A 26723-nucleotide genomic window follows, 5' to 3' on the forward strand; every position below is an offset into this window, starting at 1 on the left:
AAGCTGACTAGAACTGTGCTGGCAAATTCAAACCCCATTTGAACACAGCAAAAGCTCTTTGAAAATATAATTCCAGAAACAGCCTTGAAGTACAAGTTTCTTTCCTTGTTACATGCTGTTGAGTCAAAGTGCCTTGGTTTGACACTTCGTTCTCCAGAAATACTCTCAAATAAAAGCTGTTAAAAAACCCTTGCTCAATTCAAGACTTGGAATTGAACAAGGATGGAGCTGGCCTCTCTATTCTGAAGCCATTATTGCATTTATCATCCTGAAATAAGTATTTTTAACAGAGCTTGTCAGGGTAAATCACTCCAATGTTTTCCAAACCCTTCATTTTTCACATGAAGTTCAACCTGAAAGTCTTTTTTCCTCCTCCAAGTGCAAGTACTACGTACTTTTTAGACTATCTGCAGTTTTGGTACATAGATCACTCACCGAGGTGACCACTAATAAAGCTGTTTTGGGAAATGCTAAGGTTCTTTTGGTATCTCCTTATTAGCTCATGGTTAAACACCTCCCTTGCTCCCCTACTTGAAAAGCAAGCCCAAATATAACCTCCACAGGAAGCCTGCAGAAGACACTACTGAGACTACTTCAAGGACAAAACACCTGCCATTTCCTATTTCACAGAGATCTTCAGTCTCAGTGTGACCTAAGGCAATGCATATATAACATCTACAATTCACCCATTGTACTTTCATCAAAACACATACTTTCTAATTACAGAAAATTATCACAGAAGGACCACTACGGATGCAGAAGAGAACAGAGTGGTCCAAACAAGGTTTCCAAATTCCATGTAACCTCCTACACTAACTTCTTCCCTGACCCTGGCTCATCCACACTTCCTTGAGTTTTATAAAGCCTGGTGCCTTGTATCTCACAAAACATTTTTCTAGTTGATCATGTGATTTCAGTGGCTATGACACTAAGACAAATAAGCATCAAACGAACACAACTGCCAAACAGAGAGAGCAACATGTTTGCAAGCTTAGAAATATAAACTTTTACCTCAGTTGTAATGCTACTGATGTAAGCAAAAAATCTTTGGTTAGCAAAGCAGAAATACTGCATGGACTGCAACTTCATCAACAAATTTCAGAATGTCATTTCAGTGAGGCATGCACTGTTAAAAGAGAGCCCAGGTTTCTAAATTTCAAGCCAACTAGACTTTAAAATAAGTTCACTTTCATAGTTTAGAACCAGAACAAACCATGGCCAAACTACATGTTCAAATTTTTATAAAAATTAAGGTTTAACATTTATTTTACATCTAACTTTCCACATCCATCTGGGGACAAGGAATCAGAATGTACATAACTATAAGCAGTGCAAAAGTGGTGCCAGTGCGAAGTCACAGACGCACAATAAAGTGATAGTACAGGACTAGAGAAAATGAAGCTATGGATCTTAAGAATGGAGACAAAAAATAACCAAACAAGGGAAAATATGAAGAAAGAGGGCAGGAAAGAGGAGAGCCAGGTGTTCAATAATGCCCTTGTTGCTGCAAAGATAAACTAATGGCACAAGACAATGTTTCTTGTAGAACAAAAATCCAACAGCAATGAGTCTTTATTCACGTTTAGTCACCTGACATGAAGAAAGTGTCTGTTGCATTAAAATAGTCATCAATGTAAATGGCAGCATGGCTGAACAAGTCCTTTTCAATGGTAACGAACATCCCACATAGTAAAGTCACTTCAACACAGCCTCATGACAATTCCCACATCAAAACAGTACTTTATTTTATATTTTTTGCCTCATCATTACTCCCACATTAAGATCTTTCAGCTGTCAAGTGTACAAGGTGAAGAAAAAGGTTCTCAGTCAGCAAACACAGGTGCATCAGGAAGTATCTCCACAATACACCACTTCTGATCTGCTGGGTCCCAAGTCCATCCTTGAACGCTGGGCTCCCAGCACCAAGTGTAGCACACTACTAAGGCTACACTACTATGTTAGCTTATTAATTCTGCATACATCAGGCTGATCAATGTGTCAACCTGCAACAGACTGAGCATTGTAACTGAAAATGGCAAAAGATTTACTCTATTGAACTTTACATCATTATTTGATGTTAAACAATGAGGCAAATCCCAACAGTATATACAAAAACCAGCTTTGCTTTTACAAAAGATTTTGTTTCCCATATTGATTAATCCAGGCAGCTAACTCATTGGTTTATGCAACTTTATTGAAGAAAATAAATCAGTTACTAGTAGAGCTATTAGTTGATCGCTCATCCATTGACAACTTGCATCATTTATTCAGTGCTTATATTAAACAGTGTTCTGGAAGACAGATTAACTAATAGCTCCAAGCCTCCTAACAAAATTTAAATGAATTACAAAAATGTTCTTAGACCCTATTTTTGGAATACAAGGGATGTTTGACTTCCAATTTCCATTCTCTGTAAAACAAGAACTGGTCATTCCTTTATTGACATGCATAAGATACATCACATTTTCTGTTCTGCTGATGCTATAGATTCAGTACCAATTCTCCAGACACATCAGTTATGAGCAAAAGCATATAATAAAACCTCAGTTCTCTAACACTGTAAGGTTTGGAACAAGATGGATGTTGCTACAGCAATGTTACTTCTTTGATGAGAGAAAAATGAACATCCATCTCCCCTCCCCCCTGCAGGTGATATCTTCAGTATCTGTTAGAGCAGTGAGGAATGTTTGTTTTTAATCTCATAACCAAGTTAGAATGAAGACATTGGCCACATAATACACATGCTCCATTAAAAAAAAAATCTGAATCTTGGGCAACTGTTCTTGTGTAACTACTTTACAGATTCTAAAAGCAGTTATTGTCCAAAGCTGGAAGAACTAAAGTCTTCTCAGATGAGCATGTGCATGAATGGAAGGAGGTAAACAAAAAAATAAAAAAGATGAGGTCTGATAGGGGAGCAGCCGGATAAGAAAATCAAAAAAGGAACAGTAATTTAAAGTTTATTCCAGCTATAATGCAGGTTATTCTGACTTTAAGGTAGCATCACATGGCATACTTCTGAGTCCATTCCCGAGATATTCTGTTGTACCTGCGAACAAAAACAGGAACTGGTGTCAGCATGAAAATTAACTTCCTAAACAGTCCATGATTACATATCACTTTATACCCATCTCCCCATTCCCTTCACACTAAGATACACTTGGAACTGAAAAAATGGAAAATCCCTCCCTGAAGTAACTTGGATATCCTCTCATCTACATGAAACACTAAATTCAAGACAAGCCCATCTGCTAGAAATCTGTTGTGAAAAACTGCTGAAGGGGAAGGAATAGAGACTACCTGGGGTGGGAGAGGCAAGGAGAGCATTTTGTTTAAATATTGTCCTTAGGTAAAGCTTACAGAGTATCACATGCCATAAGTAAAGATTACTTGGTTAATAATGTCACTGGATACAGAACGTCAAATTTCCCATTTTAGAGAGTAACAACACTAAGCATTTCTTCATACTTAATAGTCTCTTTCCACATGAGTATATTGCTCAAGCAATTTTGAAAAGGACATTAAAAGAATATTTAACTACACTAATTCCGGAGGAATTGAGCTCACAATTAGTTTATACTTAACTCCATGCTTGTCAGTAAGAAGTTAATTTTCAACTATACAAGCAGAACATAATCCCCATACGTTTTCCTAGCTTGTATGTGGAAGACAGATGCTGCTGAAGAACAAAAAGTTAAAGTTTAGATTGTCTAAATTCACTCATGTCTATGCAAGAGGTCCTGCTACAGGGCATCACTTTTAATGACATTCTGACAAAATCTGGGCAAATACTTATCAGAACAGGTTGCCAAGCTGTCTCAAAACTTGGTAATTATTTCATACTATTTTTTCTCTTTTTGGCCATGCAAGAGCATATCTGTGAGAAATAGTGGCTAGGCAATACATTTCACACTAACCACAGATCAAGCTGTTAAATATACAAGTTCAATATAACTGGTGCATCAATTATCTGTTAGTTAATCCAGTGCCTTAGAGCATGCAGCACCCAAGTGCTGACAAGTTTCCATTTTGTTAAATGCACCGTAATGTGCACATATTCTTACCCTACAGCATAGCGTATTTCTCTGTCCACTCTCTTGCTAACCTATTGTACCTAATTGGACAAGTATATTTAGCATTAATATTTTATATAAAAAACAATCTACTTCATATAATTCTATCTGTGGAAACTGTTAAAACCACATAAATAAAAAAAAAAGCTGTTTTAACACAGACACGAAAAGTTACAAAGCCTTTTTCCAAAGGGAACACCACAATGAGGCAGCAAGCTGTTACCAAAAGAAAGCAGCAGAATATCAAAGCTATCTTTTCCTCAGTATGAAGATCTGACTATGGTCTGTTTATGCATGGTAATAAAAAAAACTGGGCAATACATGCTTTGACATACTGCCACACATGTGAGAAAACCCACAACTTCAAAGATACTAAGCCCCGTTGGTTTTAAATTACGCACTACCAAGAACAGGTACTCCTTTGACACGCAAGTTCTCTCCATCCCAGATTTTCACAAAAGGCTCACTCAACAATTGCTGTGTGACAATGCCCTCTTTCAAAGTCTTACACAAACTCTGTGCCTCTGTACTTACTTGTCTCTGTCTGTTTTATAGATACGTGCAATCTCTGGCACTAGTGGGTCATCTGGATTTGGATCACATAACAGTGAACAAATGGATAAGAGAACTGTAACAAAAAATAAAGAATGAACTGAATTTTCAGGAGCAAACCAGGAGTAGCAACCTCAGAAACCATGGAGCACAGATCTTTGCATTAACATACTGTCAGCGCAGGACAGAACCCAAAAAGCCTTTTCCTGATACGAGGCCAAAATTTGTAATACACATAAAAAGCCCAGAATGACTAAAAGTTTGTAAGAACTATTTGTTTCCTATTTCCCAATACTTAGAGCTGTCAGTAAGCACACAAGAACAGCACTGTTGTCCCTGCACTATGACGCAACATAGCAGCCAGCAAAATCATGTCATTATGTATTCTGACGACCAGCACATTCCGTGCTTTTAGTCACTAAACCCGGAATTTTTTTAAATTATTATTTATTTTCAAATCAGACTGAATTCTTTCCCTAGTTTATGTAAGGTAGCAATACTCTGCTCCGCACTGATAAAACTACATGAACGTTGTAAAGTAAAGGAGTAACACTGTTGTAGGCAGATATGATGACTATCCTCTGCTCTCACAGCAGCTTTGAAAGAAAAACAATAGTGACAGCATACAGAATCCACATTCAAATTGTAAACCAATTCCTTGGACAGACAGGAATTACAAGTTCTATAAACAAAGGATCACTTTGATGGATCTTTTGAAGCCACAGTGACCAGTGGCTTTGAGGCAAACCAAAATTTGATCGTAGTGAAAGTATCTGAATATTAACTCTTATTTACTACAGTAAAACGAGGAAAACTACAAAGCTTCTATTGCAGCATGTCAACTTACCCTGAAGGAGAATCAGTAAGCTTAGCTCATGATGTAATACAATGCCAGTGCACAGTGGCAGAAAGGAATGTGTATCAGTAACAGATTTTTCACTCATTCTACCACAAAGATATGCCAATATAACCCTGCATGTAATTCTGGACCAACTCAGTCAAAAAACTATGCAGATTTCAATACTAAAATGCCTTTCATATGCAAGTGTGCATCTACATGGATAGCTGCAAACAGTTTCCCAGCCTTAACTCGAATGTACCACCACAAGCCTGTTTCAATCCCAACACTGACAGATTCCTCTGGGACTAAGCCAGTAAGCTCTGCTAAGAATACTGAAGCAAGGAAGTGGCCAGACAAGGCCTTCAACAGCCATGCAGCAGAAGGTGTTAAGAGAAAACCCCAAATACCCATGAAAAACACATTGAGGTATCATTACCAAATTGGCAAAACAGTCTAGAACAAGTAAGGGAAATTAAGAGATGGGTAAGAACTCAAAACAATCAAAGCTAAAAGCACAATATTCAACACAAGATGGAAACATTTCTCCTTCATGAAAGTTACCTTTAGAAATAGTTAAAGCAGGAGACCACTGTGATCTTAGAATATCAAGACAAATGCTGCCATTACTGTTAATATTTGGATGATAGATTCTTGTCGTAAATGCAACCTGCAACAAGAAGAAAAAAAAGAAGAAAAATAAGAGTGTTTCAGTCTGTGATGATAATGACATCCCACTTTCTTCCCAGTCAAGCCATTAGTCATCAGTCAACTTCGCTTACTCTAAAACAAAAGGATTATGCAGTTAAACTGCACCAAATTCATTGAAATGCACCCAAGCCACAACCTCTCACTAGTTCCAGCCATCAGGCACTATTTAAAACACAGCCTCATACTTGCCCTTTCCCTGTTTGAATCACAGGTGCCTGCATCATGATGAAGACAACCAACAGCAGTGTCTGAACAACAGTAACACTACTATCACAGAGCTAAAGAACTCCAAACACTGCGGCCGCTCCAAGTGCACACTTTCACATTGACTGAAAATTAGAAGACAGTGCTAGCATTTGATAAATTTAAGTATATTTCACAATTACTGCCAAATTCTAACAAATACCATCTTCACTGATTTTAGGCACTCAGCACTTTCATCCCTATCCATAATGTCACATTCCTATAGACCAACCCAAACAGCTACACTGTAATACTTGACAGTTCCTTCATCAGTAATTCTATTACAGTAATATAAAGCTAATGAGTTTTGTACCAAATAAGAAAAAAAACCCCACAGAAATAAAACCAAACATCGTTTCAAGACATTCAAAATTCACACATACAAATTTCCTCCTAAATACATGCCCATTCTTGGGGTAGTCAGAGAGGGACCTAGTCATCTAATATAGAGGAATGCATCACAAGAAGTGAGAACTGGACAATACTGCAACAGAGATCTGACAATTCTGTCCTGTACTTGGTTCTTTAAAGAATGCTAACTTCACAACTGAGAAAGCAACACTTACCTTAGGTGGTTTGAAAGGGTAGTCTGTAGGAAAGTGAATTGTCAAGAAGAATACACCACCCTGATATGGACTGTCATTCTGTCAAAGCAAACAAATAATTCTCCTATTACCATCTTTAAAACTAAGTATCACTCAAGATGTTATTTATAAATAAATTAAAGAACAGGAAATTTATTTAAAAATCTGACCTCTCTCTCTTACCTACCAAGAGAGACAATTAAAATTCAATTACTACCTCCTAAGGTAAATGATACAGAACACATACAGGTCACTTTCCACATGGACTTCGCTGAGCTAATTCATAGAAAACAGCTTCTCTGACAATTCCCTCAGGACAACTTGGGAAAAGCATCCAAATGGCTCTGGGAGGTATGTTAAGAGAGTGGGTGTCCTCTCAGGTTCAAAAACCTCAAGCTCTGTGTTGTGGCTATCCAGCTTTCAGTGGTCATGGACAGCTCTAAGGCCTCCTATTCCCTCCTAAGTTTTGTCCTTGGCTCAGGCAGTGCTCAGTCCTGCAGAAAACCTATGAATGAATACACAGCTAACTCTGCTCCTTGCAAAACAAAAAAACAAACCCAAAACATAAGAAAAAAGCTGTCCTACCAGCACCATCAATTAAAAAAAAAATCAAGATTAAAGTAAATTCTTCCTCCCTTTCTGCATTCAGAAATTCACCATAATCAAGTTTGTTTGGGTGCTTATTCCCTGCTCCAAGGAAACAATCATGGGGTAATTCATTCAGGTGTTAACTATTAGCAGTAAAGCAACATGTGGAGGTAAAGAAGTTGAAAATAAATAGAGAATAAATGGAGGGGCTAAACAGGAATTGTGTGAGTTACTAGTTACAAAAAGAAGTATGTAAGAAATTTTACTTAAAACTATAACTAAATTTCTGAAATAGAGTTAACTCTTCTATTCCACTGCTTAACCTGAAGCCTATAAGGCTTTTACTTCTAGATTCAGGACTGGGGAAAATAAATGAGATACACAGACACTTCTGAATTATTTGCAAACTGAATTTTCATATTAATTGCAAGAAAATTTCACCAACATACGAAGATAACCACATCTTAGTTAAATACCAGAAAACAAAATTCTGCTACACAAGACAAGGTACTAAAACCTGAAAACACATATACCCTACCTCATCACTGTTGAAAACCTAGCAATCGAGATGCAAACTCTTGTATTTGGTCAACAGATACTATGTGAGGCCTGAAGCAACCAGAGAGCAACCCTTTTACTGGGCATTTTCCAGGAATACATTTTTAGCAATTACACAAACCCATCTCAGAATGAGTTGAGCCAACACAAGCTCTCCTACATTTATGAAAATCACAGCCTGTGTAATATCCTATTGCAGAGGTAGAAGGCCAGATGATTGCCACACCACAGGAGCACTAGAACTAACGCCACACTTCTGTCAGGATACTGCCCAACCTTGAAACAGGAACACAGACCTTCTGACAGCACAAAAAGCACATGGGTAAAAAGGAGCTGTACCTTATTAAACCAGAAGGAGAAGCTAAACATAATGATCCCAATTTAAATTCAACTGATGTTTAATACCTTATGTCCACGCAGACATCAGCCACATAAAATCATACTCAGTATAGTGCAGAATATTCCTTGCTATTTAAGCATGAATACAGCTATTAAACAACTTCATCATTTTGAGGCACCTAGCTGCAATCAATGAGGACCAAGGACTTTGGAATGAAAAGCCACTTTTCCAGTCAGGTGAACCTCTAACAAGCACATTTTCCATAGCTACTTCGTAAAACCACATTTGTAACTATATTTAAGTCATGGCAGTTCAGCATCACTAATATTTAATTCCTACTTTGTGGCCTCACCAGAAGCACCATATTGTGGCTGCAGATCTACTGGCATTCAATACTTGTCTTCTCAAATTACACAAGGTTTTGTTTCCTAAACACAGACAACCAGCCCTGAGAACTCCAGATGTCAAGTGTTTGCAAGTTAAGGTTTCAGTAAGGAAAACATTTGCTTGCTTTATTCTAGCAAGAAAAAGGTCACATTCAGGTTTGAGATGCTTGTTGAACATTTAAGAGAGACTTTTTTCCTCCAGTAACAGCTGGATCACATTTCAGTGACTTCTCCCCTTCTAATCCTAAAAGCATTTAAGATCTCAGTGCACGACACCAGATCAAATAAGGATTCCCTGTTCTAAGATCCAAAACAAAGGCTTCCTAACTAATTCCTGACACTAGGACCAGCTCTAGTACACAGTTCATGCTAGATTCAACTTTTAGAAAAATTTAAATGCTAACAAAATTCCTAGATATTGATAATGCCTAACACTGCTTCAGAGATCATTTCAGCTGAAAGAAATGTCCTCATAAGACATTCCATAAGGAAGTATCATCAGGCTGATCCCCTCTTCATTTCCTGTAAGGAATACCTCTAGAATTAAAAGCAAAACAAAACCCCCCACTTTCCTCCTGAACAAGAACTCTTGTTTAATATTATGTCACAAGAATTAGAATACTTACAGGTCCCATAATTGTGGCTTGCCAATGAAACACTACAAAAGAAAAACTCTGCATTATTATCTATGCATGATATGTTTTGAGTTAGCACAGCAAAACACAGAACTTAGGGTTACTTACTGTCATCTCCAACAGGCCCTGCAGAACACTGTGCTGGAGGATCTCGAGCTAAGTCACTAAGTTCCTTTAGAAAAAAAATAAAAAAGAATAAACACACCATTCAGAGAAGAAACGCGAATGAACTGTCATTTACACTTCATATCCAGCAAAAACCCTTAACAGTTTTGCCATACACAAGCACAGAAGAATGAACAGTAACAGCTATTGGAACCACTGGATCAGTATCAAAATTGTCTTTACAAAAGAAAACCACCACCAAAACCAGCTAAGAAGACAAACAGCTACCAGGACTATGCTTTTCCAAATAAGTATCACTACCATGAAGACACTCCTACTGAGGAAGGGACAGAAGGAGAGCGGACAGGACACAGAACCTGAAGTGGGCAAAGGCTAACCACTTTCTGATAAAGGATTTTCAAGGATTCAGTTTTAGCTAGAGGTGGGAAGAGAGAAAGCTGTTGATGAGTCTTCACGGAAGAAAGCACTGTGCATGTAATATCTGATAATAAAGCTTAGAATAGAAAGCAAAAAAAAAAACCAACCCAAAACCAACAAACCACACAACACAAATTCAGTTTCATTTTCCCCACTACCTCCAGCAGAGATGCATCTTGCATAGAGTTAAGCAGACAGAAAAATGAAAAAGGATGACAAGTGTTGGAATCAGGCAAAATACCTGCATTTTTTTTTTTACTGGGATGAATCAAAGCAGCTCAGCACTAATTTGTTTAAATGCTCTATAAGTTACTTGTGTGGACAGTGTCTTTAAAATTATACTTTCAGTTGGAAGTACGTAACAGGTATTTTCCCTCTCCCCTGCTCTCTTTTGAATCTAAAACTGGCTTCAGGAACTTCTATAAAACTGCACTTGTCACGGTATCTAGAAGTCATGAGAAAAAAGGAAAACCTTCAGTCCCTCTCCCATATATTAAGCTGCATGCAAGTTATTTTGCTACAAGTCTACACAAGTAATTAAAACAAGAACTTTCCATTACTCTGTCAGACATTTAAGAAACCCAGGCATATCTATTATGCTGGAAACACACACACATTCGGAGCGGACAGCTATTTTGCCTGGTAATATCCTAACGTACATCCTTTAAGTTTCACAAATTCTGCACTTGATAAAAATCTAGTATGTGTAAACCAACATGAGAGGAAAAAAATATTAATAAAATTAAGTTCTCTGTGATGCAAGATACCTCGCTCTTTGTAAGATAACAACTGCTGCAAACACAGAGAATAACACTACTTCAACATGCAGACATCCATATGCTCCAAGAAACCCTACTCCCAAATATAAAAAAAAAACTTCAGTTTTGCCCTGGTTATGTAGTAACCATACTGTTATGTAAAATGAAATTTTATCAGTTTTGATAAGCAATGGCAGAATGAAGTTAATATTACAGTTCATTTCACTGCTGCTTTTATTTGGAAGCGTGGGCAACAGCTCTTTCCAGATGAACACAGTAAATCCATTTATAGTACATTTCTCTACACTCCACAGTTATTACTGAGGGTCCCCGTGACAGACTTATTTCTGCCATAAAATATCACTTACTAGGTCCATATGTTGTTCAGCACCCTCTGGAAGGGACTGCTATGTCAATTTACATTACCCATGCAAATCCAAGTAATAAATGTAAAATAACCTTCGCACAGAAAGCTCTTAATATTTTGGGGGGTTTGTGCTTTGGTTCCCCCCATTTAAGAAATACAGAAAGTTTTTTTAATCAGGCTTATTTTTCATCCAAATATACTATCCAGTTCTAAGAATGAGCAATCATCTCCAAAAACTAAGAGTAAAAAGAAGGATATTTTGTCCCTTAAAATAAACTGTAGCAATACAATAAGCAAAGGCACAAACATTACTATTTTAATGCACCTGTGTAGTTATTACTGAATTATTTGATTTAATCAGGCAAGAACAGATCCTGTTTTTTAAGGACTATCACAGGAACCAAGAACCATGAAAAGGCTCTTCATACATTTTACGAAAATTACAAAAATTTGTAGTATTAGGACAAGAAAAGACTGGCATAAAGCAGACTGTTAGAAGTATGTGCATTAGACTAGAGAGCTTTTCAAAAGGTACTACTGTCTTCAAAGAAACAAGAAATCAGCACTTGATAAAGTACGTTAACTCAACAGGAAAATTAGAGTGTCTCTCTAATTCAACTAGATAAGTAAATTCAACTGGAAAAAAGTAAACATAAGTAGGACTGCAAATGTAAAACTAACATTAAATTTAATAAGTTCTGTTGAAAAATATGTGCAGACCCCTGCTTCAGTAAATTAATAATAATTTACAAGCTGAAACTGGGAGTTTTAACATTTCGGTCTCTAGTAATTTCAAAATACATGACCAGAATTACCCCTTTTAACCACCTGAACTGTTCTAGAGAACAAACAAGCAGTAATTTTTGTAAGCTAAAGGACTGAAGTGTTGTCTGGCCCAAAACACTTCTGTGAAAAACCCATACAGCCCTAATTTGATGCAGTTCCAAGCAGGTCAAACACAGATAAGGTTAGGAACATAATACATCACATTTCAACTACAGAGCAAGTAATTTACCCAAGTTACAAGAAGTAAGGCTTCTCTTAGGTACTACGGTCAGAAAAAACAACGTTTGGAGTAAAGCTATTTGATTTAGCACAGTGTGGAGTGCTGTGGAAGAACTCACCCAAATGTGAAACAAACGCGGCAAGTTCTGCCTGCTTACAAGAACACCAGGCCTATTTCACCTCCTTGGTAAGCCTGTGACACTTCACAGCTACCTAAAAGGAGGGAGGTTTTTGCAACAAGGGAGCAAAAAGTTCTCTCTGTGTAACTTTTAAAAGTGCCTTCTTCTAAAAGCTACAACTGTGCTGAATCCAACAGGCAAACTGGAAAAACTGTCAACTAAACAAGCAGAGGCACATGGGCTGTGATATTCAGAGCACAGTTGAAGCATTTCATTCAGGGGAAGGGAGGAGCTCTTTTTTTTTTAATTGTTATTTTTTTAAAGCCTCCCACTCAGCAGCAGAAGCGCACAGCACCCTTCCTGCCTTCTCAGCCCAGCCATCAAGAGCAGCTGCTCTGCAACGGGGAAATATTTAATCTGAAAAACTCCTGACATCAAAACCAAGCTTCACCATTTCCATGAGTCAATTAGAGACAGCAATTTTTAAGAAAGCAGTTCAACTGTTCCCCTGCTTTCCCCCGTTTCTCACCAAGAAGGTAAAAACCCTGCTTAGTTTCATTTTACAGAGATTAACTAGAATTGTAGAATTTAAGTATTCTGTAAAGTTTCAATATATAAGGGCTTTATGCTTCTAATACTCCTTCTGCTGAAATACTTCTTTTTTTGTTTACTTCTACTTTACTTTTTTTGTTTGTTTACATTCAGTTTCCGTAGTGCCTTCCTTTACTAAGAGGTACACCGTGTTGCATCCCAGGCTGTCTTAAAACCTCCTCAAAGCAGAACCCACACTTCCTTTGGGTCAGCTCCTATAGTTTTTCACTTTACAGGTGGCCTGAGGAAAAAAGATAATTCCCAAGCAGCAGCTTCCAACGACTTTGCATGGAAACAGAAAGCCAAATTTGGTTTAGAGTGATGTGTTATATGCCTATCGGAAAGGATTAGTCTTGAATTACAACCGTGACTAGTAGTCTCTGGCACTGCCAGAGGTTTCCGGTATAGCTCCAGCAGATCACCATTTCTGTGTCCCAGTTTCCAAATATAAAGTTGTGACAGTTCCTATCTCTCCACAAGGATGATTAGTCACTCAGCTGTTACAGATCTGAACACTCTTTAAGGAGTAAGCATCAATGCTACTGTTACAGGACAATGGCAATGCAGCATATACAGGAAGCAACACACATACAGTTTTGCAGCAGTTGTGGAAAACTGAGAGATGATTTTCCAACAATTTGGAAATACAACAACAGTACCCACCACCGCAGCAGACAGACCTGCTTTAACACAAGTTCAGCACCAGGGTTTTCTGCCAGTTTCACATAGTCTGTAGCAGAAAGATGTAGTTTTATTAGTGAAACAGTTCCATTCTTAATCTTCTCTCTTCTCTTTCTCTACAGATTCATCAAAAAGCAAACAAAAAACCTTAAACCAGTATTTTCAAGAAACAAAAATGTTTATAAAAGCTAACTAATCTGCTTGCTTTTCATAAATATAATAACTAACAGAAAACATTGCTTATGCCTCAAGCGAGGGTGGTGGGGCACTAGAACCGGCTGCCCAGAGAAGTGGGGTAAACGCTCCCCCGTCAGTCAAGGTCACCTTGGACAGAGCCTTGAGCAAAATGGTCTAGGTGTGAGGTGTCCCTGCCCATGGCAGGGGAGTTGGAACTAGATGACCTTAAGGTCCTTTCCAACCCTAGCCATTCTAATGATGATCCAAAACATTGACCTGAGTGTGAATGCAGGAATAAAATACTATTATAAGCTACAAAAGTGTCTTTTTTTTTTTTTTACAGAAAAGCTGCTAAAAACTCTCTAACAACTCCTTCCTAGCAGCTATTTAGAAGATTACAGAAGTCATTTAAAGGAAGAAAAAAATTTGAAAAATTACAAAGGATATCTCACCCAAATATGCATGAGCAAGACAGTGAAGGAAAATGTTTACAGGAACTAGTTGCTTTTCTCACAGATGTTTTTAGGTCTCAGCAAATTCAGTAAGAAATGACAGCCTGCTGCCTACCAAACTGCCTCTTTCAAGGTACCAAATAGAACAGCATCTGCGTCAGCTCCCTTCCTTCCCATTTGTCAGCATTCATACTCGCTGTGGCACTACCGCTACATTTTTCTAGTTTAGGCTGGAAATAGCCTGGGCTCATTTTTAATGCTAGTAGCAGCTGACTTAAATACAGAGTGGCAGAAGATCACTCCCACCAGAGCTTCAGATTTTCCTCCACAGGCATAAACTCGGAGTTAAATTTAATATTGATTTGTAACAGAATTATGTTAAAATCATTTACTGCAGCTTTCTGGTTTGTAATCAGGAAAGCATAATAGAAAAAACGGGGTTGATTTGCTTTAAGTTCTGCTTTGGAGGGCAGGAAAGGTTAAACCAATAAAATCATAAATTCAAATTAAAGTAAATAAAGAACACTTAAGCCAAGCAAATATCAACACTTATTAGAGTCCTTGTTTGATATTGTGTCGAACAGAGTATTTCCAACTCTAAGCATCCAAAAATTCATCACCGCATTAGTCTTGCTCATTAGCTCACAGATGAAAACAGCTTTAGAAAAGAAGGATCGAAAGCAGCTATAAAGGGAGGGAAAGAACATTTAAGCCTGTTTGAAGATTAAGTGTCAACCAGCAAAGAACTACTGCCTCATCCCACACACCTGCATTTGCAACATTCATTTCAGCCTGAAAATTAATTACTCCTGGACACAGAACATAACAGTCTTAAAGAAGACTAAATATGGATTTTTTAAGCTGAATAAGGAAGCAATGGCATGATACACATCACAAGACAAGTGTAAATAGCAGAAAACTATCAAACAAGCTGGTCTTTTGGATAACATTTATTAAAAGGAAAAAACAGTGCATGACAGTGCACAATTCTGAAATATGTAGGTTCCTGTCACTTACAAAGACACTAGAGCAAACATGCAGAGAAAACACATTGAAGGGCACTCAAAGAAAACAGCAAGGGCCAAAAAGCACAGGACAGTTTTTAAGAAACCAAAAACATGACCAGGAATGTAACAGTTGTGACTGTCCCCATCTTGATAATTCTGCTCGTTCTACTTTTCACAGTTCTCCTTTCTCAAGCCTTTAGTACTGGACTTCTCAGGCTACAGACTGCATACTGTTTGTACAATATCTAGCAACAATATCATAATTGTATATTAAAAGAAAACCTGGAAATATTCATGTTTTAGGCCTCTCAAGGAAGGAAACGCCACACTGCTGTGCAACTGTTAGTTACTGCATGTGCTTGGACAGTGATACAGCTACTCAGATGACTGCATGATATCTTTTCAACGAACCTACCTTTCAGTACACAAGCCCTTTGTGAATAAGACTACTGTCTACAGCTCTTCTCTGTTCTGAAATTTGGAAGGTGTACAATGTAGGTAATGGTTTTCAGCAAATTTCAGAGTTACCACAGCTAAAATGTTTTTCTGTTTTATTCCAACCTTTTGCAGAGTTCACCTCTGCAGCTGGACAGATCCAACTGGAAAGGGAGGTCAGTTATAAGCTTCATTTTCCTGGTCACTCATTAAAGACATTCAGCACAAAAAGGATGACAACTACACACCTATATTTATGCTCTGAAATGAAAGGTATGGCATGTTCCCCCCCCAGAGTAATCAAACCCCACAACAACAGTCTTACTCAAGAAAATCTGACTGCTTTACACGCATCAATTTCGAGGCATTATGACAAATACAATTCCCTGAAATTAACAGGGCTATTAAAAACACATGCTCAGTGCAGGATAAGGGCTGTACACACTGACTGAAGTATGTTGAAAGAAAAAGTGAAGCACTACTTAACCACCTATGCATTCAATACCCAGGTATTTCAATCCTGACTTTTCCAAGCTTTTGAATACTGGACCCTGAAACTAAGCATACTGTTCACATGGAGATTTTCCCTGCAAGAATCACAATGATCTTTGGTTCTATCACCCAAGACACAAGAGAAACTGCAAGATGCATCTAGCTGAACAAAACAAAAGGAAAACAAAGAAAAACAAAGGAACAGTAAACTCTGTATAGACAAATGTGAAGTGATGTACTTTGAAAGAAGTTTATATTCAAAGTAAGGCACTCTGGCCTGATGACTACAACTCAGGAATGAGATTTTGGCATTGTGATAGACAATTTCACACAAATGCTAGATTAACTAACACTCATTAGATGCTTGAGTTTGGCAGTGTTATGCTGATAGCCTGCCTACAGGCTGCCCACAGTTTGTCAAGGACACAGTAACATGCAGTGGAACCCCAACCACCAGTACTTGACACATCAACCAGAAGTAGCACCTCTGTGCACTGCCCTGGACCCCATGTGACAGAGGCCTTCTAGAGTTTGCCAAGTCTCCACAAACAACAATTTTGGGGACTGGAAGAATTAAAGGACAAGGTTTTTGTAAAAATCACATGCAGCCTTTATAACTTAACCTTGGTAAGTCTGCATTTTCTGAATAGAAGTATAAGAACTCTCCACGTTCACAAAGAAATATATGGAAAGGAAAACCATATAACAAAGTGTTACCAAATTAATATTCTAACAAATAACACATCTGTAATCAGTGTGGTGAAGTCATTTTTAGATGTACTCTGATATGTTACTCTGAAATTTAATTATTTAACCGAGTGAACTCTCATCTCTCCTTTTCAAAAAGTGAAAAGCATTTCTCCTCTTTAAAAAGCCAGCTTGTCTTTACCAGTCCATGCTTTATGCTATGCTAATCTAAAGATGCATGTGAACGCTACTGCAATATATCATAGGGGTACAGTCTATGAACACAACTACATGGGAATGATTATACCAGCTTATCTACAATTGAACAGCGACCCCACCATATTATGCTATTGTACATAATTACCCTTTGTAATGGTTCTGTGTTTTGAACAGCTAGTGGTAGAGATACAAAACTAAGGCCTGTCTATAGGATTAGGTAGTTACACACAAAACCAGCTCACACTGAGCCAAGAGAGCATAAAAAGCCCCCAGGAAACACACAAAGCCTGTTTCTGGAGTGCAGCTGCTCTTACAGTTGAGTTCTACCATGGCTATCTAGACAACACTGATTTCTACAAGTCTTTAAAATTATATATATATATAATTAAGAAAAAGTGTTTAAAATTGTATTTATGAACAGACCACAGTCTGAATTAGGGGAATGGAAGGGAGCCACTGCTCATCTGGTAAACTGCTGTTCAGGAGATTCTACATTATTCAAAAAAGAAATTAAATCTAAGGCTCAAAGGAAAAACAAATTTTGCAGTTTTCTGATTTAGAGACTTATCTGGCATTTTTATTCAAATAGGCCAGCAAATGTTTCCCAACATTTATTGCACAACAGCAGGACACACACTTACTAGAAACCTGAAAGAGCTCAAGGAAGTGATGGCCAACGCACCCAGTTTACAGAGAAAGTTTACTTTAAAGCTCACTGAGCACCTAACATAATCCTCATGCCCTCCACTGGAAAAACCTAAAGCACTTTAGCATCTGTGTGCAGTTTAGTTTGCAACTCTGGTGTCCAGATGCTTGTGGAAGGGATTAAACATTTGTCTCCTTTTCTCACTAGGCCCTAACATTTGCAAAGCAGTCTGCAATCCTCCCATCTTGCTTGCTTAAAACCAGAGTAAAAAAACATTACAATTACACTGGAAAAAACTGCAGGAGATCTTTAATATGTCTATCATATCGTGCATCTCAAAGGGATGAGGTTCAGAACAAAGGCTTCCTGTACTCAGAATTTTAATTCTAAAGTTTACTGTTGGTCAGAAGGCTCTGAACAATGTCTAAATACATAAGAATTCCCTCTATCTCTTTAATTTTCAGTCCTGCATCCTGCAATCCTATTTGGCTCATTTTTCAGTGTTAATTCTCATCTACATCTAAGTGTTTTATGAAGGGCTGCCAAAGGCATAAACACCAATTTAAGCTTGTGAATGTAATTTTAACTATTTTTTTGTTGCAAGGCTTCCCCGACACTACCTACCACATTCAATTCAGATCACTGCCCCATGAACTGCCCACTGAAGTAAAAGGTTTTTTATAAAAGCTCCTGTACTTGAGTTAGAGGTGTTAAATTTAGATTCAGGACAAAACTGTCCAGCATGAGGAATGCAACACAGTTTTTAAGACTCCTCTGGTAAAGCCAACTTCACAAAAAAAAAGTACATACAAAATGCACTGCTGACTGCAATCATATCTACATTCCCACTTCTCCTTTGGCTTCTCACACTAATTTCTTTTTTCTGGCAGGTTACTTCATCAAATCAGTCACAGGAGAAAACGCATGCCTGTCACTCAGCCTTTTCTATGTAAGCTACAACATCATAGCCTAAACTATCAACAAAAGTCAGCTTATAATGAAATACCAGACCTATTGCTGAAGTGCAGAACACACACACCCATCTGCCAGCTCTGATGTACAGGGGAGGGATCTATGCAAAAACCACGGGGCAGACAGTTAAAAGTGGCAAAACCTTAATATCTGCAACAAAGATTTACTGGAGATTGTGTATCAATGCCCTAATCTGAATTACACAAAAGCTCTGTCTTTTTCCACTCCTTATCAGATGTCACTTGACATCTCAAACAAGGTCAAGAACCTCCACCCTTTTTTATCCTTCAACAGTTCAACCCCAATGGATACATAGAAAATCTTCTCAGGTAGGAATGAAGCCATGCTAGAGGTGGCCTCCACAAGGGACAGAGATGTCTTTGGCAAGAGACTGTTCACTGCTCTGTATCCAACAGCTGCTACTTACAGCTGTTTACATCCTCCCCCCTTCCCTCCTCCATTGATGTGTGTGCACAAAGAAAGGCATTAGTGCTCCAGAGCTGGTTACAGACTGGTGAGGCTGTTGAAGGGAGCTCATTCTATGGAGCTCTACATCAGCTCTTCTGTAGAAGAAAGTCACACAGGGAATAATAGCAAGAGCAGCGGCTTACTTTCAGAAGTGGATCTTTAAAAGCTGGAATGGTCATAAAGAAAACGTTGACTGGACAACCTTCTACCCTGTATATTATCCCACCCAAATCCTTAACATACTGGAGAGGTCTGTTTTTGTTAAGGTTTGCAAGAAGCACCCATCTAATGGAATATTGATCTCTGAAGTTCTGCAAATTACTTAAGTGAGATTAGAATCCCCTTCTCTCCCCATTCCAATGCACATATTTAAAGATCTATGCTGACTGGGAACTTGCTTCACATGCCTAGTGCCCAATTAACAGGAGAAATCTTAAGCTATTGCAGTCCAAACTTTCTAGCTAAGGATGCATCAATTTTCCTCCCATTAAAAATAACCAGTTCTTAGAACACATCCAAGACCGTAACAGTAAATGCTGGACTTGAATATGAGTATCAAAACTACCCAATTAAGAAGCAATACTTCTATTTTATTGATACTCATTTCATAGTATAAACATCACTTGTGACTATTTGGATAAGCTAAACCTTAAACAGAATTTAAGTGATGACAGCTTTCATCTGATGCTGAATAATTTTGCCCTGTATTTTAAACAAGGCTGAAGGTTCTTTGATACTAGTGCTTCCCAAACTCCATCACTGACATTTTAAACAAATCAACCACTGCCTTCTGGCTCAACATGACCCTTCTAACCAGTGAGTGCCATAGCTGCACTGCAGTGTCTACTTGAGGCAAGACTTGATCTACCCTTGGATAATTAAGGTGAAGTAACTTAAGTAAAACAGGAAATTCAATACATAGAGTATTCACAAAGGTTTAAAGCATTTTTACTAAGCTCATGAAATGTACTTCATTAGCTAGTTGAGATTAACTTTGAGCCCCTGAACAGACAATTCCAGTCTTACTTCCAAATATTTATTCAATGCATAAGATCAATCATGTAACTTCAAGTTATTGAACTATTTTCAGTAAGCCCAGCAAACTAAACCCAAGACTCTGTGAAAATAAAGTATTGTAGGTTTCATCCAGAGAAAAAAACCGTAATCTTGAGCAGCTTTTCTAGTTTATTGGGGTTTTTTTTTAGTTTCATACTAAGCTTAAAGGAAAGAAGTAGCAGTTTAAAACAAAAGTAATAAGCAAGCTCTAGAACACTTTAATTAAATCATCTTTACAAAAGCTACATCTTTGTTTAAACTAATAAAAAATTCCATGTTGCCTCCATTGCTGCATATTACATCCAATCTCAAAAAAATATTATAGTTAGCACCAGGGTTAGCAGCATTTCTGACTATGAACATCTGCAGGAATGGGGTTAAAGCTGCAATTAACTATAGAGGTAGGCGTAGCACTGGAGGCCACAGCGTTGAGGAAAATAGTTATTCTCCACCATGGTCAATGGAAGCCTTCAATATAAACTAAAATTTCAATAAATGGCTTTGCCACCTTCAGCCTTTAGCTTCCCAGATGCCAACTTCACCTAAGATTTTCTATTAAACATCCTGACATTAAGATGCCAGGTTGCTTACCAAATGGACATAAAGCATAGTTGGCACAAGTTTTTTTAAGGATTTTCAGATGAGACATTTCATGTATACACCTCCTATATTAATTCAATTAATATCCTGTATTAATTCTACTTTTAGCCTATCAAAACCACCACTCAGGCCTTTTATACTACCTCACTCTAATGGATGCATACAGCAGTGATAAAATGGATGTGCATCAATGATGTAATATCCCCACATTTTCTCAACTTTACGCATTCCCAATTCTGTACTCCTACATAAATGTTTCCCTGCTACCAGATCATCATCATCATTTGAAGCGGAAGTGCCAAAATGCTGCAGCAATTACAGGATGTGCATTTAGCAGGTACCACTAGACACTTCAGACCAATACCACATGCCACAAGCATGTGTCAAGCACTTAGATACGAGCTCATAAATCAACATGAATTTGTTGAAAAATGGGGGGAAAAAAAAGTTGGGGAAAAAATTTTACCCTCAGGAAACAGTTAAGATGTAGGTTCACATTATTCCATGGCAAAAGCAGTTGCTTGTTATAATAAAACAACTGCCACTCTTGTACAAAGCAAGCTGTACAAATAAAAGCAGAGTTCTGCCAATCAAATGCAGGCTGTCCTCAGAGCAGATGGCACATATCTGACCATGAACTCCAGCATAACATAACCTCTGTGGGAATGGCTATGTACCTGACAACTACTTCAGTCTGGAGAGTGCTTTAGAAAGCATGTTCCAGAAGTAGATAACCCAATACATAACACACAAATACTCATGTGCTTTCATTTGCAAGCCAAAAGTAGAATTTGCCAGTTATGTGTTAAGTAGGAGTTGATGCATCCTGAACGTGTAACATACTTCAGATTAAATTTACACACACTAACACAGTCTGAAAGTCTTGATTTGCACAGTATAATAAAAAAACTTTGGTTTGCTTGATATGTACATTTAACAAAGAGGGAGTCAGCCAAACAGACTGAAAAAACCTTCACTGATGCATTTAGGATGTCATCTGCTGCAGGACACAACAAATTCTAGTCCTGACAGGTAATACCACAAGTCAGACTAAATCAGCTGTGTGTGATTACAAAGTTCTGAGGTCCTGATCTCTCTTTAGCCTGTTGTGATCTAGTGCCAACAGCGTACTACAAGGAAGTGGAGAGTTTCAAGGTCTGATTTGTGACCTTATGACTGGAAGACAGGGGATCCCGTCTCTTAGCGGTTCGCAGGATTAAAGTCTAAATTCACAACCGTCTTGTTGCAAAGTTGGTCCTGCTATTTTTGGATTTCAGCCTCAGTAAACACTCGCATTGGAAACCATGCTTGGGAAGAAAGCAACTTGCAAGCAGTGGTTTCAGTTTAGCAAAATGTCACTCTCCAGGTTGGCAAATACAAAATCAAAACTGTAAGCCATATATGAAGTCGAAGTGTACCTTGTAACAATGTAAACTGATTAAAAATAGCACCTCCAAAAAAGAAAAAAACCCAACAAAACAAAACCCATAACAACAAAAAAACAACCCAAACTAAAACAAACAAGAAAAAACCCTAACCTAAGCATCCCATCAATTCTAAACTCTAGCACTGGGCAAAGAAAGAAGCTTCATACTACACGGTACTGTAGAGTGTAAGGACCAGTAAGTACACTGCTGCAAGGACAAGACACTGTACACAAAAGGCCAAGGCATTAAAGTCGAAGAGGTGACTTACTGATTCAAGAGCCATGCTGAATCGCTTTAAGGTTCTGACCACCAGATGACTACCTAAGTGGGGGTTTGACTCAGTTCATGTTTGACAATAAATTCTTACCTGCAGCGCCTGAGTGTGTTTCATAAGCATGAGTTGATGACAAAGCATACCAGGGAGTATCCTAGCTGTGTTTCAACTTAAGTGATATCATCCGCTAATACAGGGGAACAAGTTCTGAAGGCAGATTCAAAAGGAATTGTTTTGAAATTCTTGTGAGAACACAGCCAGAATTCAAAGACAATTCCCTTAGCTAGCACTAATCCAGAATAGATAAAAAATTTTCAGGGATGGCAGAACCATTCTTTCACTAATAAATCATAAATAACCTCTTTTTGACTAAAATGTGCCCACGAGCACTGCCAAAGTGATGTAAAAGTACAGTAAGGCTAATAGACGGCAAACTTCATACAGTGCCTCTAAAAGGTGTTTTGTGTACGGTAGTTCACCGATTTTAAGACACACTGACTTTCTGCCATCTTGGCAGGCTACGAGATGTCCAAAAAACTCCTCTCAGCTCTTGAAATACGTAAGTGCTCCACGTAGCTCGCGAAGGAGCACAGATCAACAGCGACTTCCCGGTAACGCCACTGCGCTTCCATGGCGTTTGCAATTACATCTCAGCGACTCCCGAACCCGAAGCGCTGCCTCCGAGAAACCCTAAAAGCTGCCTCAAGTGCAGCCTCACTTCGGGAGCCTTCTTCCTTGGAAGAGGTTTGAAAAAAGAACAAAAAACAGAAAACCCACCCCCACTACCCCCCAAAAGAAAAAAAATAAGGGGGGAACCCAACCAAGGCAAAAACCAACCAAAACCAACAATCGAAAAGCCCAACAAAAAGAAAACTTTCATCACCTCGGCATTTTTTCCGAGTTAGCCGCGAAGTTACTCCACCCGGCTCCGATTGTGCAACGGGGAGGCGGCGGCGCGGAGCGCGCTCCCGCTCGGCGCGGGGGGCGAGGCGAGGAGGCCGGCGATCCCCGGCGGGTGGAGGGCCGAGGCGGACCCGGAGCGGAGGGGGGAACCCGGGGAGAGGATGGCACGGCGGCAGCCGCTCCGGAGCCGGCAAGAGCGCGGACGTGCGTGGTGTGTGTGTGTCATGTTATCGCAGAAAGCGAGAGATCCCGGAAAGAGCCACAACTAGGCGAACCCGCCGCCATCTTACAATGCGGGAAAGAAGTTGCACGCCAGCGGTGAGAGACCGGCCCGAGTGGCCGACTGCCTGCCCCAGGGAGGGCCGCGATCGGACCGAAACCCTCTCCGTTTCGGTACGGCACAACCGTACCGGCACCATCTGGGCCGGCCGACAGCGGAGGGACAGTGGCGGAGACGACACCGCCGAGCCTGGGAGGCTCCAGGTTGCGCTGACATTTGAGCGTCCCCGGGAGCGGCGCCTCCTGCACCCCGGCCTCAATCGAGCCGCGCCCCGCTCTCAACCGAGTCCCCCCCACTCCCTTCCTCTGGGCCCTGGCCGACCTCCGAGGCCCCGGGCCTAGGCCGGGAGAAGGCGGCCTCACCGCCTCAGCCGGGCCGCGGCCTTGCCAGAAAGATCTGGCCGCTACCCGGTCTTGCTCCGCCGGCCTCCTGCCTCTCCCCTTTTCTCCCGGCGGACACCACCCCCCTTCCCCGAAGCCGTGCCCCTCTCCTCCCAGGCGGAGAAAGGGAAAGGAGAAGGAAAAACGGAAAATAAAAATTAAAGAAAAAAAGAAAAAAAAGAAACAAGCCCGACGGGGGGAGGAGGGTGGCGGGGGCAGGCGGAGGAGGAGCCGCCGCGCTCACCTTGTTGATGCGTTTCAGCGCCATTGTGTGCGAGTGCCGCCGCCGGGCCCGTCTGTGCGCCGCGGTGACTCCGCGCTCCGCTCGCGCCGAGGGGGGGCCGGGAGGGAGGGAGCAAGCGAGGAGGAGGAGGGGGAGGAAGGCGGAGAGGGGGAGGGGGCAGCTGAGCTTTTCCTTCCCCCGGAAACAGCCGAGGGGGGCGCCCGACCGGAGCCGTGCAGCCGCTCAGAGCTCTGCGGGCGCCGAGGCCGTGCGCTGGAGTGACTACCGAGGAGCGCGCCTCCCTCCGCGCTGCCCCACCACCTTCGCCACAAACGGGAGGAAGACGGGCGTGTGGGATGGAAGAGGAGAAGCGAGAAGAGGCGCCGCCCGCCCGAGAAAAAAGAGGACGAGAGAATCCAGCACAGCCGCCGCCCGCCAGGCCCAGACACCACGGGAAGGCGAGGCGGAGCCGCGGAGAGGCGGAGCAGGGCGAGACACGCCGCCGCCAACGGCCCCCCCCGGGGCAGGGAAAAGGGGCGGAGCGGCCCGGCCGCCGCCGGGTGGGCCAGGCGCATGCGCCGGCAGTGCGTGCTGTGGCCTAGCTCCGCTCAGGTTGGGGGTGATCTCGCGAGCGGTAGGCGCCGGTTCTTAGCGGGAGGGCGGGGCAGGGACAGGAAGGTTCTGGGGTGGCCCACGGTCTCCTGGGCCAGGGCAGCGGTTCTGCCGTGGCGCTTCTTGCCGCCGCTGGAGCAGCGCTGCCCGCCGGTGCCGCTGCGGATACCTGGGCTAGGCGGCGCGCTCCGCTGACGACAGGCCAAACCTCCCCCCCACGAAATGGCGGCAGCTGCCGGACCTACATCTGTGCGGTGATGCGTTAGCGCGGTATCCCTCCGCGCATTAGCCGACGCCTTCAGCAGTGCCGGTGGGTGGCACTGGGAGGAGTTGGCTTGTTCGCGGCCTGTCCCCGGTCGGACCGTGCTGGGAGCCGAGCATCACCTGTACTGTGCTAGGTGTTGGAGCCGCCGGCTGCGGGCCCTGCTCCCTCCCCAGACTCGGTGTCCGTGTGGCGGCTGGAAGGGACTGCTGCAGCGGCGCGGCAAAGAGCGAGGCTCAGGCGTTCATTGGCCTCGAGAGAAGAAACGCCGGTATCTTCGTAGCCCCGCCGCTGTGGCTCGGCGGTGCGCCTCGGCGGAGCTCTGAAGCCACGGGGTTTGCAGCCATCGGTACAGTGCCGGTGCTGCAGCAAAAGGCCTGCTCTGGCCTGAGGCAGCGGCAGTATCGGAGAGGAGCGCAGGCTTGGCCTGATGGTAATGGGCCTGGACGCTTTGGTTTAAGAGAGTATACCGGCACAGACAAGTAAACCATACCCAGTTTCTCGGTCTGGGGAGAAAGATGACCAAAGGGAACATACAACAACAGACTGCCAGTGCAGGGGCCAGGGTCACCAGGTGTTACTTAAAACTGTTCTCTGCTAGGCTCTTTTCTCACGGTAATAAATTGTGCAGCTTTAGGTATGGGTGTGTACATGTGTACAGGGGAAAGGAACCCCCCTCTTCTTTTGTAACATAACAGGCAGAGAATAGATGCCAGGTTGCCCTTCTGCTGCAACAAGGGGATAAGATACATCGTGTTAATAAACATGGCATTTGCTGTCCAGGGAACATTGATATGTAATTAGCTACATCGACTGCACTGAACAGTTTGCATTCATTATAGTGCCTTTATTGCACTACTGTTAAGTTTTCTTGCTATCTAGGATGGTAATTATTGTTTGTTTGGCAAAGGCAGCGTGTTCAGAAAACCTGATTGTATAACAGTGTTTTCAGTATGAAGCTTGAGAGCAGCCAGCAGTGAATTAGGGGAGCAATGCTTTATTTTACAAAAAGCACTGTAGTAAGACTGTCACAGTTTTTGAGCATCCATATCATGTAAAGGTGGGAAAGAAAGCAATGCCATGTACTAACAATGTCCAGTTATCTTTCTGTGATCACCTAAACCATTCCTTGTACTTCCTTGTCTTAATTTTCTGCTCATTATTTTAGTTGCACACTGAGTGCCATATTTGGGAACAGTAGTCCCAAACTATCCGTTAATGTTCTTATCATCTTAATCAAGCGTATTGCTGAAAATCACCTTGCTGTTCCTTGCCTGCTTTAGGTTGCAACTGCTGTTAAACTGCTCCAGACCAACAGTGTGTCTCTGTCACTGACATATTCCTCTGCCTTGTAAACTGGTTACAGACTTCCTGAACTTTTTTATTTTTGTTTGTCATCTCAGGAGATTTAGTTACTTAACAGTATTCTAGTTCTACATTTTTAATTATTATTTGAGATTAACAACCTCTTAATATGACTACTAAAAAGTTTTGATTTGGCTTGGGATGCCATGCAAAGCAATGCAGAACAGCCCAAACATACTGTTGACAGTATGTAATTTTCCCTGCTAATTTTAGA

General features: G+C 40.9%; 1 protein-coding gene across 2 annotated transcripts; it reads right to left on the reverse strand.

Moving 5' to 3' along the window:
* Positions 1 to 1536: 1536 nt before the first annotated feature.
* UBE2D3 (ubiquitin conjugating enzyme E2 D3) lies at positions 1537 to 24733 on the reverse strand. Of its 2 annotated transcripts, none has more exons than XM_005148650.4 (7): positions 24292 to 24733; positions 9617 to 9680; positions 9500 to 9531; positions 6984 to 7061; positions 6028 to 6133; positions 4608 to 4701; positions 1537 to 3049 (listed from the first exon to the last, which is right to left on the reverse strand). In XM_005148650.4, exons 1-7 carry the CDS (start codon positions 24313 to 24315, stop codon positions 3004 to 3006), a joined length of 444 nt encoding a protein of 147 aa, XP_005148707.1. In that variant the 5' UTR covers positions 24316 to 24733; the 3' UTR covers positions 1537 to 3003. The 2 variants fall into 2 exon arrangements, with proteins under 2 accessions (XP_005148707.1, XP_030904364.1); XM_031048504.2 differs by lacking the exon at positions 24292 to 24733 and adding an exon at positions 23368 to 23504.
* Between the last annotated feature and the right edge of the window lie 1990 nt (positions 24734 to 26723).

The sequence above is a fragment of the Melopsittacus undulatus genome, chromosome 7 (genome assembly GCF_012275295.1).
Source record: "Melopsittacus undulatus isolate bMelUnd1 chromosome 7, bMelUnd1.mat.Z, whole genome shotgun sequence".
NCBI classification, from domain to species: Eukaryota; Metazoa; Chordata; class Aves; order Psittaciformes; family Psittaculidae; genus Melopsittacus; species Melopsittacus undulatus.

What these genes read in the sequence shown, in the direction of transcription:
- UBE2D3 (XM_005148650.4), bottom strand. Translation starts at nt 24,315, where the DNA reads ATGGCGCTGAAACGCATCAACAAG. An exon ending in CGCTGAAACGCATCAACAAG is followed by an intron (nt 9,681 to 24,291) that starts GTGAGCGCGGCG and finishes TTTTTTCTAAAG; the next exon opens with GAACTTAGTGACTTAGCTCG. An exon ending in AGGGCCTGTTGGAGATGACA is followed by an intron (nt 9,532 to 9,616) that starts GTAAGTAACCCT and finishes TTTCTTTTGTAG; the next exon opens with TGTTTCATTGGCAAGCCACA.